Below are 15804 nucleotides of genomic sequence, written 5' to 3'. Positions count from 1 at the left end.
AGTTGCTTAAGTTAAACAAGGGCCTAATGAATAGTCAAAATAATTGTTTAGTTTGGATATAAGGTCTTAGGTAAATAGATGAGTGCCCGGGACCAGAGGCCAGAAAAAGCAGTCCAGCAGGAGTCCACTTGTTCTGTTTTTCGGACATCAGCCCAGTGGCCTCTGCTTCTCCAGGGACCAGAGTTACTGAAGTATTTCTCTCTTCCCACGAGCATATTGAAGCAATTTAGCATCAGAAGGGGCTCATAAAAGCAGGGAGAAAGGGAGAGAACTTTCTACGTTAGAAATATATACTTAAGACATGAAGTTCACCTCAGTAGAGTCTCCAATTAATAGAATGCTCAACATATGGAATGTTTGGCTTGTTTGTATTTAAGTGTTCATGTGGAAAACTTTCTAAAATGCTTTGTTACCCACTTAGGATTATCCTGCCTCCTGCCTTACTAGTATTTTTAACGTGATTTCATCCTTTTTAAACACTATTATTTACTAAACCTAAAGACCATCATTAGGTTTATGAGTAATCCACTTCCAAGACTGTAATTGTAGTTATAGACAGAATAATCATTGAAAAGGAACCTTCCAGATATGGGTTCTGTAGGTTCTTGTCGTTGATGTTGATTTGTTTTGTTCTGTTTGTTTATTTAGGTGTCCTTGCTATCAACTTGCTTCACAGTTTCTTTTTCCCCAAAACGGCATTACATCATGAAAATTCTATTTAATTAAGAGCTTGATTAAATTAGTTGCTAGGTAATTTCAGTTCTACTGAATAATATTTTTAATAATTGCCTTCCATCTCTTACTTGAAAATAATAGATGCCTTGTTGATCCAGAACAGGATTTGGTTGTCTTACCCGTTCAGCCCATTTCCGCTGGACTGCTGTTCAAATAAACAACATCTATCTGATTGAATCTCGAATTCATCAAGGGGGTGGATTTCCCTGGCATTTAGGTTCCAGGAATCATGATGAATATGTCTTTGGTTTATCAGCAAATAGCAATCAAAGCATGCATTGGGCAATAAAAAGTGAATGCTCAACTATTCATGCAATTTTTCACCCTGATAATACAGAAGAGGGATTAACAACGTGGGGTTTAAGAGCCGATTTTGATTTTGAGCACAAGCTCCACACCTATTATTTCTGTGAGGTCAGACAAATTATCAAATTTCCACTGGCTTCAGTTTCCTCATCTGCAAAATGGTGTAATAACACCTACTCCACTGGGTTCTTGGGCAGATGATGGTCAATAATGCAAGTAAAATGCTCGGTCTGGTGTAAGGATTGGCTTACTGTTACCTATCATGCTATTTTCACCTTGTAATTTCCTCACAACCACCTATGGGGTGGGCAAAGCTGCTGTAATTATGCTAATTAATTTAAATATTTAAATATAACCACCTCCAAGTGGTTATATTTATCAATGGGCAATTGATTTGCCCATAACCACCCAAGAGGGTGAAATATTGATCCTCTCGGCAACAGGAGTCTCTGAATTACTCACGCCTTGCCTTCCCTTTAACCACTCTGCCATGCGGTGCTGTCTTCTCAATGCTTCCCTAAACTTAAAGCCTTAGAAGATAATGGACATCCTCTGCCTTACACTGTCAGATGGACAAACGGAATACATTTTGGCAAAGGCTTTAAAACCTATGTTGATATTACACAGACATTTTCTGGGAAAATGGTACCTTCTGAACTGCAAAGTCAGGAGGAATGTTTTGTTAATATGGAGGGAAAGAAATGCTGGGGGACAAGTGATTTCAAATCAATGAGCCTAAAGCCATTCAGAAAAGCCCACAGGGATGATACAAGACTAAAAGAAACAAGACTAAAACCTAGCCAGCTTTGTAGACCAAATGAATACAGTCTCATCCATGCAGAAGTTGTTACATATATGTCTATCTTCTAAAACTAAAACAGAAATCATTTAGGCAGTGCTGAATTTATTATATCATTTTGATATGCTGTATCTTCTCCATGACTGTTAAATTTCACCTTCTATCATGTGAGGGCCTGTGACTTTTTTTTAAACCAGGTTTGTACTCTCCTTAAGGTTAGTAACCAATGGTTACATGAGGGGAGAGCTCTGCTGTGAAGTTCAGTAACCTAGATTTAAGGACCAGCCCTGCTAATTCTGAGCTTAAAGAACCATAAGCTTAAGCAGTCACTTAAAGTCAATAACCATCTATTGAGTGCCTTTAAAGATTTATTTATTTATTTATTTATTTGAGAGATAGAGAGAGCAGAGGGAGGGTCAGAGAGAGAGAATCATCAAGCAGAACTCTCAACTGAGTGGGGAGACCAACTGGGGGCCAGTCCCATGACTCATGAGATCATGACCTGAGCTGTTGGATGCTTAACCAACTGAGCCATTCAGGCCTCCGTACTGAGTGCCTTTAAAGGGCGTGAGCTCTGAGCTGGGACTGGGTAGGTGAACAGCAGTCCTTTGTTTTCTTTCCCTGAGCCTCCTTTTTCTCACCTATACAATAAGGATAATAATAGTCATTCTCTTCACAAGACTATTGTGAGGATCCAATGAGATGAAGAAGAAAATAAATATACTGTGATGTTTGTGAAAGTGCTTTGTAAACTTTCCAAAGTGTTATAAACATGGGGTGTTCAAGACAAGCTGCTGAAGACAGGAAAACCCTCCAACTCTCCCCAGTGGCTTTCTTATAACTGCTGGCCATCTACTCCAGGAGCTTGCCAAATTGCTAACAGCATTCCTTTCTTTGATGTCAGATGATATTCATATTTATAAAAGTACTTTTCCATCTCTTTCCTCCTCCTCCCACTTTGCTTTATTCTGTAAACTATAACGTTCCTTAATATCAGTATGGCACTATAATATCAGATGATATAAAGCATTAAATAAGGTACCAATATAAAATTCAAAGCACAGAATAGTCCAGAGGCTCACAGCTTGCAGTTGGTAAGCCCATCTATTTGTAAGGGATATTTTAAACATTGCCAATGATGTGGATTACAGCTGAAGGGGATCTCACCCAGGCGCTTGTTGACTACAGGAGGTGGGAATGGTAGAGAGAAGACTGTCCCTCCTCTCTACTCATAGGCTAAGGCCTGCTGCTGCCTCACATCTGGGAAAGAGTAGTTTATGGGAGTGGACCCATTACTCATGGAACTGAAATTTTCCCTGATTCAGTTCTTCCAGAAATATAGTAGATCTCATGTATTTTTACCTCTCCTCTAATTCCACACTTTATGTATTATTTGGCAAATTTTGTCTTTATATTTATTCTTGTCAACAGAAGACATTCACTTAGAGTCTGATATATGCCATACAATACACAAAGCTGTATGGAAAAGTGCAAAACACATAACATGCAGAGTCCTTGCTTTTCAGGAGTTGAGAAAAAGGTAAACCCAGCATTTATGGCAAGACAGCAAGTGTTATTTTAGATTCTTCAACCAATGACACTTTAAAAGGAGGCAACTGAGGCTAAGAGAAATAAATTTCCCAAGATCGTACAGGTAACAGGTGTCTGAGCTAAGGTTGACCCCGAGTCTGTTTCGTACTAAAGTCAATGCCCTTGATCGGGAAGGCAGAAGACACATCACAAAGGAAAGTGAATGCAGACATTAAAGAAAACCTACAAAAAAATAAGTTCTACAAACCCTAGCAACTGTTATGTCCAAGGGAGGCGAAGTATCCAAACTACCTGGAGCAGGATGGGCCTTCACTGAGCGGGTTCTAAAGCAGATCCATGATACGGCCTAGACAACAGGATGGTAGACACCAGTGAGAAGGCAACTGTGCTAGAACCAAGAGAATAACACTGGGCAATTAAACATGTTAATAAGAATAAAAGCTATAATCCCAGAACACCATTCGTCCTTCCCAATTCAGATGCCTCATCTTTGTGGCCCTCAGACAATGGACATTTTGTAAATTCCTATGGTTTTCACAGATCCATCTTCTAGGCAGATCTAAAAGGGAGCAGAGTGGGCACCTGGGTGGCTCAGTGGGTTAAGCCGCTGCCTTCGGCTCAGGTCATGATCTCGCATCCCGGGATCGAGTCCCATATCGGGCTCTCTGCTCGGCAGGGAGCCTGCTTCCTCCTCTCTCTCTGCCTGCCTCTCTGCCTACTTGTGATCTCTCTCTGTCAAATAAATAAATAAAATCTTTAAAAAAATAAAAAATAAAAAATAAAAATAAAAGGGAGCAGAGTGCTGCTTCGCTCATAAGAGATTGCCAAGTTCATTACACTCAGCATTCATTAAATATCCCTTCTCGGGGGTGCCTGGGTGGCTCAGAGGGTTAAGCCTCTGCTTTCATCGCAGGTCATGATCTCAGGGTCCTGGGATCAAGCCCTACATCGGGCTCTCTGCTCAGTGAGAGCTTGCTTCCTCCTCTCTCTCTCTCTGCCTGCCCCTCTGCCTACTTGTGATCTCTGTCTATCAAATAAATAAATAAATAATCTTAAAAAAAAAAAAATCCCTTCTCACATAGCTCTCTATTATGCAAGGTGAATGGAAATCATTTTCCTCCTGACATTTGGTGTTGGTTCCAGTGACATAAGTGGAAAAGTGAATATACTTGGCAATGTTTTCAAACATTTGTTTGGATTTTCTGTTTTTCAGGAGATGTACGTCTAAGGGGTCAGACGGGGGTTCCTGCTGAACGCCGTGGCTCCTACCCATTCATTGACTTCCGCCTACTTAACAGTGAGTAATCAAGTGTACCTGGAAAGGAACAAATGTTTCCTTAAAAAAAAAAAAAAAGAAAACTTACTTCCCTCTGAACTTCAAAACCCTCCGAGGTCTGCCTTCCTTCCTCTCTGTCTCGCCTCCCAAATGGAACTTAACCCTTTGTCTTTAGATTTCCTCCCTAGTGATGTAATTCTGACCCAGCCTACCTGCCTCAGCTTTAGTGAGGATCAAATGAGATCAGGTCAGCTTTAACAATGTAAGTCTTATGTTACCTAACTAGAATTTAAATAAAAATTTGAAAAGAAAAAAAATAAACTTCAATAAAGTGGGAAAAATTAAAATAAAAATGTAAGTCTTAAAAACTGTGAAGCCCTATACAAGGAAGCTTATCCCTTTCATTATCCAGCACATTCTTTCCACCATCATCCTGGACTCAACCAGATGAGATTCTATTTCATTGCTAAAACTCCACAGGGGAACCTATTATGCCGCTGCCCTTAGTAACTATCTGTTGTGTCATTCTCCCTTCTTTATCTAATCAAGGTCCCCGAGATCCATTCTCATGTTTCCAGTAATACTCTTCACCATGGCAGAACCCCAGAAGTCTGGACTTGCTGCTTCCTCCATTATGAATACCTCAGAAAGTCATTCGTTTCTACCTTTCCCCTTCATATACTTCTCCTTATTTGGAGTTTTTCTCAACCTCCAGTTCATAACTCTGTTAATCTCAAATTTCTTTGGAAACCCAGACCAGTGACTAGTCTCTCCACCTTATTTCATGTCTTCTAACTATGGCAACCATCCAGCACTTTGGACTTAGAGAGGCCGGTGGAAGTAGAAAGTGGATAACTTTCAGTTTGCTCCAAGGTTTTTAGTGTTTGGTTCTCATGTCACTTCCCATCCATAAATTTTGAAGTGTTGGGTTGCAACTACATTGTATTTCTTTCCTTTGGAATAAACAAGTTCAGCAGAAGAGGTAATCCGATTTACCTTAACCCCTAAAAATTACTAAGAGAGTCAAAACTTGCTATCTTTAAATCCTCAAAAGCTCAGTAGGGGATGGAAATGTTTATGATCTTCTAGCTCATTAAACTTCCCTATCGATGTACAATATCTATTTTCTCAGCTCTTTCTGGGATACAGAGATTTGGAGCAACGTTTCCATACTAGAGATAACCTCCCCAACACGGCCCCCAAAAATACATTGTAGAAGACATAATTGATTTGCCAAACCAATGCAATATTGAATATATTGGGGGGTATAGTGCAGAGCTCTGATGGTGTCTCTTAAGTTTCCTTATGACCTCCACTAGGCTGTTCCAGCCATCCATGGAAGTTACCCCTTTGACAGTCTCTAGACTATACTGATTTCCAGTTGCCAGGGATATGGTTCCACCAAGCAAGATAGGGATGAGTAAAGGGTTTATTTATTTCACTGTCTCACAGACACCAGGGCTCTCCAATGGCTTCACCTACTAAGTGCAAGATGGAGAAAACCAAAAAAGCCTCTCTCAATATTAGATGAGATGTTATATCATGGTTTCCGGTATGAGGCACAGATGAATTAGGAAAATAGGAGAAACTTCTCTTTATAATTTCAAGGTTCCAAATGATATAATCTGTTTCTAAATTATGCTACTATTAATAAGCAACATCAGCTAATAGCAGTTATCTTTGTAAGTGGGGTTATGGAGTATTTCATTGTCTACATCATAGGTTTCTGTAACACTTGGATTTTGGTTTTTTTACAATTAGTTTTTTTGGTTTTATAACATTAAAAAATGAAAAAATATAAAAAATTTAAACAGAAAACTAATGCAGATAATATTTCACTATATTACAAATCACTTACAAACAGGTGCCATCCTGTTACCCATCTTCTGTAGGTCCACCAGAAACTTCCTAGTGCCAAGACTCACGCTGGCCTCCTTCCCTTGGTATGAGATGTTCTCTTCTCCTCCACTCCCATTTCACTCCAACTATTACTCATGACCTTCCACACATTAAGTGACAGTGTTGGCCCTCCATTTGGAAATCCACTTTCTCCTCTTCTCAACACTCTACTCTAGATAATCCCTTCACTTATGTCTCTTTATCAGTAAAACATGCTAAAACAATATCTATTTGCCTTCATTGTATTTTGCTTTATGGTGGACTCAATTTCTTTCCTAGATGTATAAAACGTATCCCTAAATAGACTACGAGATCTCAAAGACCTGACTTCTCACTTACATTTGTTACCAATTAGATCAAAAGATCCCCCAAAAAGATTATATTAAATGATTATGACATCTGTCATCCCCTATATTTTGCTCAACAGCTCAGATAGGACTGAAACCCTCTGAGATTTTTCCTTGTCTGTGGTACTTTCCATTCATTTTGTCAAATGCCTGCTGTACCTGGTTAGAGAGTTGAAAACCGAATCAATAACATGACTGTGGTCACTCTCCAGTTTCTAGATTAGCCTGCAATTACAGCAGCTTGTCACCAGGTAGCAGCAGGTGTGTGTCTATCTGTGTTCCATATAGTGACTTACTATAGAATATTTAAATAGAGATACTATTTAATTCTCTTTAATGTCGTTCATGTTCTTGTTGAGATTTGCCTGCCTGAGTTTGTTAACATATGCTTCCTGCCTAAAAGGAAACATTTTAAGTATAATTCTATAAAAAGAGAAAGATAAACTCCAAAGGAACATTTTAAGACTTTCTTCTAAAAATTTATTTTTACCAACTGATTCCAGTTCTACACAGTAAGTACTGGACTAGTTTAAAGTGATTTGCTGTATCATTTACCTTCCTTGTTGGTCATTTTTTTTCAAGTATAGGCAGAGACTGAAGACTTTATTTTCCTCAGGTGCTTGCGGTTTTCCCCACTCTCCCAAGCTAGAATCCGGGTAGGATCTTTTTTTTTTTTTAAGACCATTTATAGTAATAACCAAATCACCAGAGCCTCTCTCCCCTATGTCTGCATCCCAGCTGCTCTTCTTCTAAAACGCTTAGTGAAATCCATGTGGCTGCCACTCCCTGTCCAAAATGTGTCAGGAAGTTCACCTTCTACCCCCCACTTCAGCATATGTCTTGAATGGCTGGAATATGACTAACAAAAATGTACATTGAATAGTAAGGTCCATTGCACTTCTTCATTGGCCCTCTCAGCTACTGCCCCAACCTGCCATAGCAGAACACAAAGATGTCAGAATTAGTATCTAAAATATGTTTCTGTCAGAACAAAACTTGTAGACATTAAAACAGATAACTAGAATGAGAATGAGCCAATGAAAACCAATGCAGTAATCTATGCTCCCACCCATCCCTGTCTCATAAATAAGATTTTATTGGCAAACAGCCATGCCCTTCATTTACATATCATCTACATCTTCTTTCCAACAAAGACCATATGACCCACAAAGCCAAAAAACACTTAACTGTATGACCCTTAACAGAAAAGAGTGACTAACCCTTAAGTCAGTTTTTTAAACAAAGTTAAAAGTTTATGACATCTTCATAGGTACATTCACCCTGGTCTATTTTCCTTCGTTAATGTCATCTTTTTCCCCAATCCCCAGCGCCATCATTTTACTTTCAAGAATGGACTCACATTGACTTAACTTACTCGAGATAGAAGTGTAAACAGAAAGGGAACTTCCTTGCTCATTCAGATTTTAAATTCCTCAGTTACAATTTCCAACTGAACAAACATTGTTCCGGAAGAGGTATCTCTTTCCCCCTATTTTTTGAAGACATGGTACTACCATGCCTATGTACTTGTCTACATATAAGGGGTCAAATCTGTACCTGTTGCCTAGGCAAACTTATTAATGCCATTTTCATTCCCTAAGTATTCTAGTTTAGACAATAATTACAAGGCCAATAGTTTTTTAAAGTTTTTCCTATCAAAAAAATTTACTTCAAGACAACACCTCTTAAATGTCACTTTCAATCCAGGAATAAAGATCTGAAATCCTCCTCATAAGAGACGCATCCAGACCCACGCATTTCTTTATTGAGAAATATGTCAGATAAAGTTACCTGTTGACAGCCAGTTTCATTTACTGTTTATATTTCATATAATTTAGAAAAGAGGCATTTGTGTGAATTTTGAGAAGCTTCTCTAGATAAGAAGAAAAAATGTAGCTTCAGCACCATTGTGCGGGCTCAGGAATCATAGACCTTTAAAGAAGAGGATTATCCTTACGCCTAAGCATGGAGGGGCAGAAGAGAGGGAGAGAAAAGAATGACAATTATTTTTATTCTGTGTGAGATACGAAAATGGGGACCCGGAGGAGGGCAGGACGAATGGGAATGTAAGGACTCAAGTTATCCCAATGCCACTGTCCTACAAATTTATGTCATTCCCTAAATCTGGAGGAAAACGGAGACAATGTTCTGAGAAATGTGTGGCCACAGAGGCAAAAATGTCGCATAAGCGCTCCAGTTTTCTCCTGAACAGGTGGCTACAGTGCCCTTGTACCTCTCCGTCTCCAGGTTTAATGTAATCAGTAGGCTGAGTAGATAATGACTAGGTGGAGATGTTCCCATGGCAACCATTTCGGAGCAACACAATGACTTCCACACTCGCTCGGCAAAGGAAGTGACATACAAAGCAAACACTCCCAGAGACTGTGGAGCTTGAAGGAATGAGGCAGCTTCAGCAGGAAGTTTTAGGGAGGCACATTTCAGCTGCCTCAGAGAGCCTGGAGCCCCAGGGCAGCTACGGTCTTTGCAGGAGGAGGAGACTAATTGGCTCTTTGGCGTTTCCTGTTGGCTAATTTGCTAATCTTGATCTTTAAAGTTCTATTCCTCCAGATCTGCTTCTCCAGGGCCGTTTTAACTCCACAAGCATGAGGTAATTTTAATAGAGCTACAAAAAGATTTTCCTTTGCTCATTATTGTTGAAATAGAATAAATACTATTTATTCATATATATGAATATATATGTGTTTGATATATTATAATTATACTACATAATGCATATTTATACATATGTATTATACATACATATACATTTATACATATAATACATATATTATATAATACATAATTAGACAAAATAATACAAATATTTTATGTAAACATAAAATAATATATAAATATATAATGTGATTAATATATAAATATATAATTTAAAAATATATATTATTCTTTATTATTATGGAGGAGAAGTGACTCAGAGTTTCAAAGACTTTTTTAAAAGCTGCCATCAGGGATGCCTGGGTGGCTCAGTTGGTTGGACGACTGCCTTCGGCTCAGGTCAGGATCCCGGAGCCCCGGAATCGAGTCCTGCATAGGGCTCCCAGCTCCATGGGGAGTCTGCTTCTCTCTCTGACCTTCTCCTTGCTCATGCTCTCTCTCAGTCTCTCTCTCTCAAATAAATAAATAAAATCTTTTAAAAACAAGCTGCCATCAAAGGGTACCCTGGTGGCTCAGGCAGTTAAGTGCCTGCCTTCGGCTGAGGTCATGATCCCAGCCTCCTGGAATCCAGCCCTGTAGGTTCCCTGCTCTGCAGGGAGTCTTCCTCTCCCTCTCCCTCTTCCCCTTCCCCCCAGCTGGTGCTCTCACTCTCTCTCTCTCTATCAAATAAATAAAATCTTTGAAAATAAATGAATAAAAAAATAAAAGCTGACATCTAAAACATTACACCCTGCAGAAATATAAAATACGTTCACAGAAGAACCATCAACAAAAGCTACCCAGCATGTTACAAACCATCTGGTACTAAGGGATGCCCCCCTCTTAAAGAGGGACAATTTGCTTACAAACTCAGTTTTCTAAGAAAGAATTCCTAGCAGATGGTGAGAGCCTTTCAGCCATCTTCTTAAAGGTGACTCTTAATGTTACCTATGAGAATCACACAAAATGTAAAGGGCTTAAATTAAAATGTTCCAGGGTGAGATGTTTTTGAGGGTATAAACTTGCAACTGATGGATAAGTTCGGGAAATCCAAAGCACAGCACAGTGATTATAGTCAGCAGTACTGCATTATACACTTCAAAGTTGTTAGGAGACTACATCTTAATTATTCTCACCACAATAATTAAATGGTAATTATATGACCTAACAGAGGTGTTAGCTAACACTGTGGTAATCATACAGCAATATATAAATGTATCAAATCAAATACCTTATACACTTAAACTTATACAATATTACATGTCAATTATGTCTCAACTGAAAAAGAGAAAATAAAACATCCTTTAAAAAATGTTATGGGATGTTTGGAAAGAAGTCATGTTCAGATGATATCCAGTATTCCCCCCGAAGTTCAGGCTCCCATGCTCTACAAGCAGAGAAGGGAGATGTCAGCTGGGAAAAGCTCAGACTTCTTGTGAGCACCAGAGTAACACTCCAAAATTTCAAAGTTTAATAGTTGTCTAGAAGAACTACAAGAACTCCTAGAAGAAAGACAAGACAAGACTCTGACTGTAGTCATGGTTCCTTTGTAACTCAAGGGGGTCATGCTCCATGATGTGCACCCAGGGTCTGTGGCTACAAGCTCCCCAGCACTCCACACGCAGAAATGCCAGACCAGTAGGATGGTTAGCCACCGAAATGCCACTGCATTGCAGAAGACACAACTGATGTCAGCCTCACTGTTTTACTCACTCCCTGTCACTACTCACCAATAATCGTTGATGGAGTACCTCCCGACGTTAGGCAGTGAGCCAGGTGCTAGAGATACAAAGATAAATGAGACACAGCCACAGTCTTTGAGGAATTTATAGAGACATAAACCTATACATTCTGATGTGTTCTGATACATTTAATAATACATGCGTGTATACTAAAAGTATACATAGTATGAGAAACATGTTTGTGTATACAGGATTCAGAGGAGAGCATGACTAACTTTGGGGAAGGGAACGGTTAAATCAGTCTTGGGAAAATAGGGAAGGCATTCTAGAGGAATTAGAGAGGAACAGCTTTAGAGCAACAGTGAAGTGAAGGAGGACTGCACAGTAAGGCCAGCATTTTTACAGTCCTTCTGAAACGTGCTTCAAGACCCAAGGAACTAGGAAGGAGTCATCAACAATTCTACTCAACTAGATATAAATTTCATTGGAAGATGAGGTATTCAAGTAGGAGCCAAACAAAGAAGTCAGGAGAGATCATTCAATGCACCTGACTTTCTGGGGAAATCCACAATGAAATAGAAAGGTTTTGCCTTCTAAAGCTAAAACTGAAACTAGCCACTGCCTTTTGTTAGCCTGGCTGACATTGTTTAATAGATTTATTATTTTGTATATGATTGATAAAAAATGGAAAATCAGAATAGGGAGCCCAGTATTTCCTCTGAGTTGTCATTCATTCATTCAATGAATAGAACATCTACTTTATGCAAAGCCAGACATGAAGCCAAGGTGTCCTGAGCCACACCGGTAACCACACAGCTGGGATAGCTCCTGTCTCCGACAGCCGTGGGACTGGAGTCTGCCAAAGACCCCGCAATATCTGAACAATTCCTTTCAAGTCAACAAGGACAGTGGATAGCAGGGTGGCACTTACTATATCCTATACCTGGGCTGAGGATTCTGAGTGCTCAAAAGGAAACTTTTAGATATTCCCTGGCCCTTAAAGACCTCACTACATGGGCAAGACGCACATACGTTAAACTATACAAGGAGTATACAAGAACATAAGCAATCTAGTTCTAAAAGAATTGACAGAGACAACTAATCAGAGACAAAAGGCAGCAGAGATTACTGATGTGTTCTGAGCAGGAAAAGCGGGCTTATGGTCTTGTGCTGAACCCTCAGAGATAAAATAGAGTGTCCTCTCGTTAAGGAATTGCCTAAAAGTGAGATTGAGCTGACATATGGGAGACATTAAGTCATTAAGTGGGAGAAGATCCAGAAAGTAGTAAAGTATGTTGACTAGAGAGAAAGCAAAAGGCTTAGAATGCCAAGATAAAGAACTTGAACTTGACTCATTAAGCAAGGAAGGTCACCAGAGAATTTTGAGAAAAACATAGACAGCATAAAATCGCATTTAAGAAAATTAACTAACACTCCTATGAGGAGGGGCAGACTCAGTAAATCAAGAAAAACGTGATCGCAGACTATGGCAGAAGTAGAAAGAAAGTCTAAATCCAGAGATGACATGGAGACAAGGAGATAAAACTTGATGATATGGAATGCTAGGAATCCTGGGGTGGATCTGGTCACCTGAAGAACTGGAGATGAGATCAACCATGAACAAAGTTGGAGGGTGAGTTGGGAGAAGATAGTGAGCTCAGGGACAGGTTGTTTGCAAGAATGAAAGGGAAATGTCCAAGAGAGAGCTGCAACTAAGGGACTGCGGTGCAGATCAGAAAGGCCTGATCTGGAAGTTCCACTTGGGAATCATGATCCTCCATGAGCCATAGGACCAGAACAGGTATCACCAAACCAACGACTTCATTCCAGAGACCCTATAATTGTAGTGTCTAATAAGCTTGATTTAGAAGTGTAAGACTACAGATAATAAAACCCACAAAGAAGTCTTACCAGCCATTTATTTACCTCTGTGAGAAACTAGACACCACGATTCAGACACTGCCCTACCTCGCACCATGGATTCTAGTCAGTACAAACACATTTGTTTATGTCAGAGCCCAGTGGGTTTGCGAACTCATTTGAATGTAGCACAGAGAAATGATCATTTTCTACTGCAGCACTTCTGTGAGTAAAACCCTGACTTCCTCAGTCTTTCTGATATAGCGGCTTCTTTGGATTTATAGAGACAGTAAAATCAAGAGGGAAGCAGGAGTAAATTAAGTTTCTTTTGACTGAAGTTATCCTATGAGTCACTCAGTTAGAATGAGTTGTTTGTGAAACAAAATTAAATTCAACCTCCCACCCAGAAGGAAGCACAAGCCTATCTCTTGTGACTTCATTAATAAACAAAATGAGGGGTTATGTCGTGTCACTGCTACCCCACCTTCAAAGTCTTAGAAGATTTAAATGACTTGCCAAGGGTCTGTATTTAACTCTACATGTGAAAAAAGAGAAAGTGTTCCAGCCTCAGAATCTTTTGTGTGTTTCCGAACTGAGATCTCAGGGTTCCCACACAAGCTCAAGAAGATGGTTTTCTCTCTTAACTAGCAAACCAAATTGCCTTGGGTCATCTGGGTGGTTTATTACTCATGAGTAACCTAAGAAGGGAGGACAGCAATTACTGAGGAGAGTCCCCAAGGGAAATGGCCAGTACAGTGGCACCTAACAAGAGCCACCCCCACACCTTTGAGATGGGAGGTGCTCCATTCCAGGGCGAGGCTGAAGGAAGCCAGGTGGAGGTCCCCCTTGGGCGAAGTCCCTCTTAGTCAAGGCCCCCCAAGGCCAGAGGTTTCCTGAAGGCCAAGAAGCACAGGAGGGCTGCTGCAAACACCAGAAATAGCCAAGGTTCTGCCCAAATAACCACAGGCTGCTTCTTTGCCTGGCCCACCATCACTGTCCAGCCCAGAGCCCCACCACACACACCACACACCCATTGCTAAGTGTGCACTCTAAACCATGCTTAATGGAGGAAGTGGGCAGAAAGACAAAGAGCTTTGAAGTCAGACCTGGCTTTGAATCCTACTTCTCTTGTGAGTGTGGGAAAAGTGCCCAAACTACTCACTGTCCACACCTGTGGAAGGAGACGGTAACATCAGCCTCACTGGGTTGAGGGGAGAGGTAGATGAGATCAGTGTGTCCAGCAGCCTGTCTTGCTTATAATAGGTCCACCGTAGATGTAGTTGAATTTTGGATGTATCTTCTTCCTCCGCTGAGTACACCACCCACACAACCCAGCCACTTCTTCTCCTAAGTATCTATTCACCACTCAAGCCCTCTCCCAGCATTATGACCTTTGCAAAGCCTGCTTGCACCCTCCCAGGGGAATGATGACTCATTCCCTCCTCTGTGCAACCACCACATCTCCAAGAAAAATCCACCACCCTGTAACTGCAAACTTTTTTGAACCTGAATCTTTGGAGAGCATATTTCAAAACGCCCCAGGCTCCCTGAATCAGCAAGCCTGGCTCTGGACCTTCCATGAGTATTAGGGAACCACTGATAGAGGTCAATTATGCCACACACATAGTATAGCAAATAGTAATAATAATAATAATAATAATAATGTGTGTGGAGCTCTTAGGTTCTAGACCCTGCTTTACATGCTTTGCACAAGATTAATGCATCTAATCCCAACCAGATCCCTAGGAATTAGGCACTACTATTTCAGAAGAGAAACTAAAGCTCAAAGAAAAGAAACTCACCCAAGAAATAACTTGTAAGCTGAAATTCAAAGCCCAAAAATCCAAATACCAGAGCACAAAAATCCAAATACCAAAAGCACAAGCTTTTAACGATAGTGTACTATAATTTCTTCTTAGAGATGAATTTTAATGGTCAGAGGCAATACATGTATGCAATACATTCCTTTTCTGTGTTGCAGATATAATTACTCATATGAAATATTTTTCATACATTATAATAGTCATTTTCTTTTTCTAGTACATTTAGACTCTCTCCTTTTTGGTACAAAAATGCCTCAATATCTTGGAACAAATACTTCTATAACTTAGTGAGAAGATATATAATCATACATCAAAACACTAGATTTGGCAACTTCTCAGCTATATATTGCTACTGCTCTGGCAGAAGATGCCAAACGACAAGTCGCCTGTTTCATTATCTGAGCTTGTATTCTTTGATAAGAAGGAGAAGGGTGTGGTGGTGACCACGGAGGACACTTGCACGCCTTCCCTAAAGCAGAAGGAAATGGAATTGCTATTGTGACAAAGTCAGATTTGAGGCTGCCACCGGTTGCTTTAATTTTTCTCAAGGGGGAGTTGGTTATTTCCTGTCACGCAAACTGTGCATAATTGAAAGAAAGTTTCTCAAAACGTTGATAATATGTTAAATGAAAAGAAGCAGGATCTTAAGGATGTCGGTTATGTTTTTTAAAATACACTAAAGTTTTAACAGGTGTGGTTTCAAGGTGATTATTATTTCTTTCTTCCTGATATTCTATTTTTTTCTGCCATAAGATGTATCCCTATTATAATCAGAACAAAGGGGATTTTATTAAAAAGAAAAAGCAATATCAATCCAAAATGGATTTTTTTTCTAAATAAGGTAATACCAAGATACAGAAAATAAAGCTGCAGC

The 15804-nt window shown here is 39.8% G+C and overlaps 1 protein-coding gene across 3 annotated transcripts in view; it reads left to right on the top strand.

The window, feature by feature from the left end:
- PDE7B (phosphodiesterase 7B) overlaps nt 1-15804 on the top strand; it is a 311613-nt gene that overhangs the window by 232248 nt on the left and 63561 nt on the right. For all 3 annotated transcript variants that reach the window (XM_059177480.1, XM_059177481.1, XM_059177482.1), the window contains one exon: nt 4605-4688. In XM_059177480.1, the coding sequence (XP_059033463.1) occupies nt 4605-4688 (84 nt within the window). The remainder of the gene's footprint in view (nt 1-4604; nt 4689-15804) is intronic.

Source organism: Mustela lutreola, chromosome 6 (genome assembly GCF_030435805.1).
Source record: "Mustela lutreola isolate mMusLut2 chromosome 6, mMusLut2.pri, whole genome shotgun sequence".
Taxonomy (NCBI): Eukaryota; Metazoa; Chordata; class Mammalia; order Carnivora; family Mustelidae; genus Mustela; species Mustela lutreola.
The sequence above is the reverse complement of the archived record's forward strand: the minus strand, read 5'-3'. Positions and strand labels throughout refer to the sequence as shown.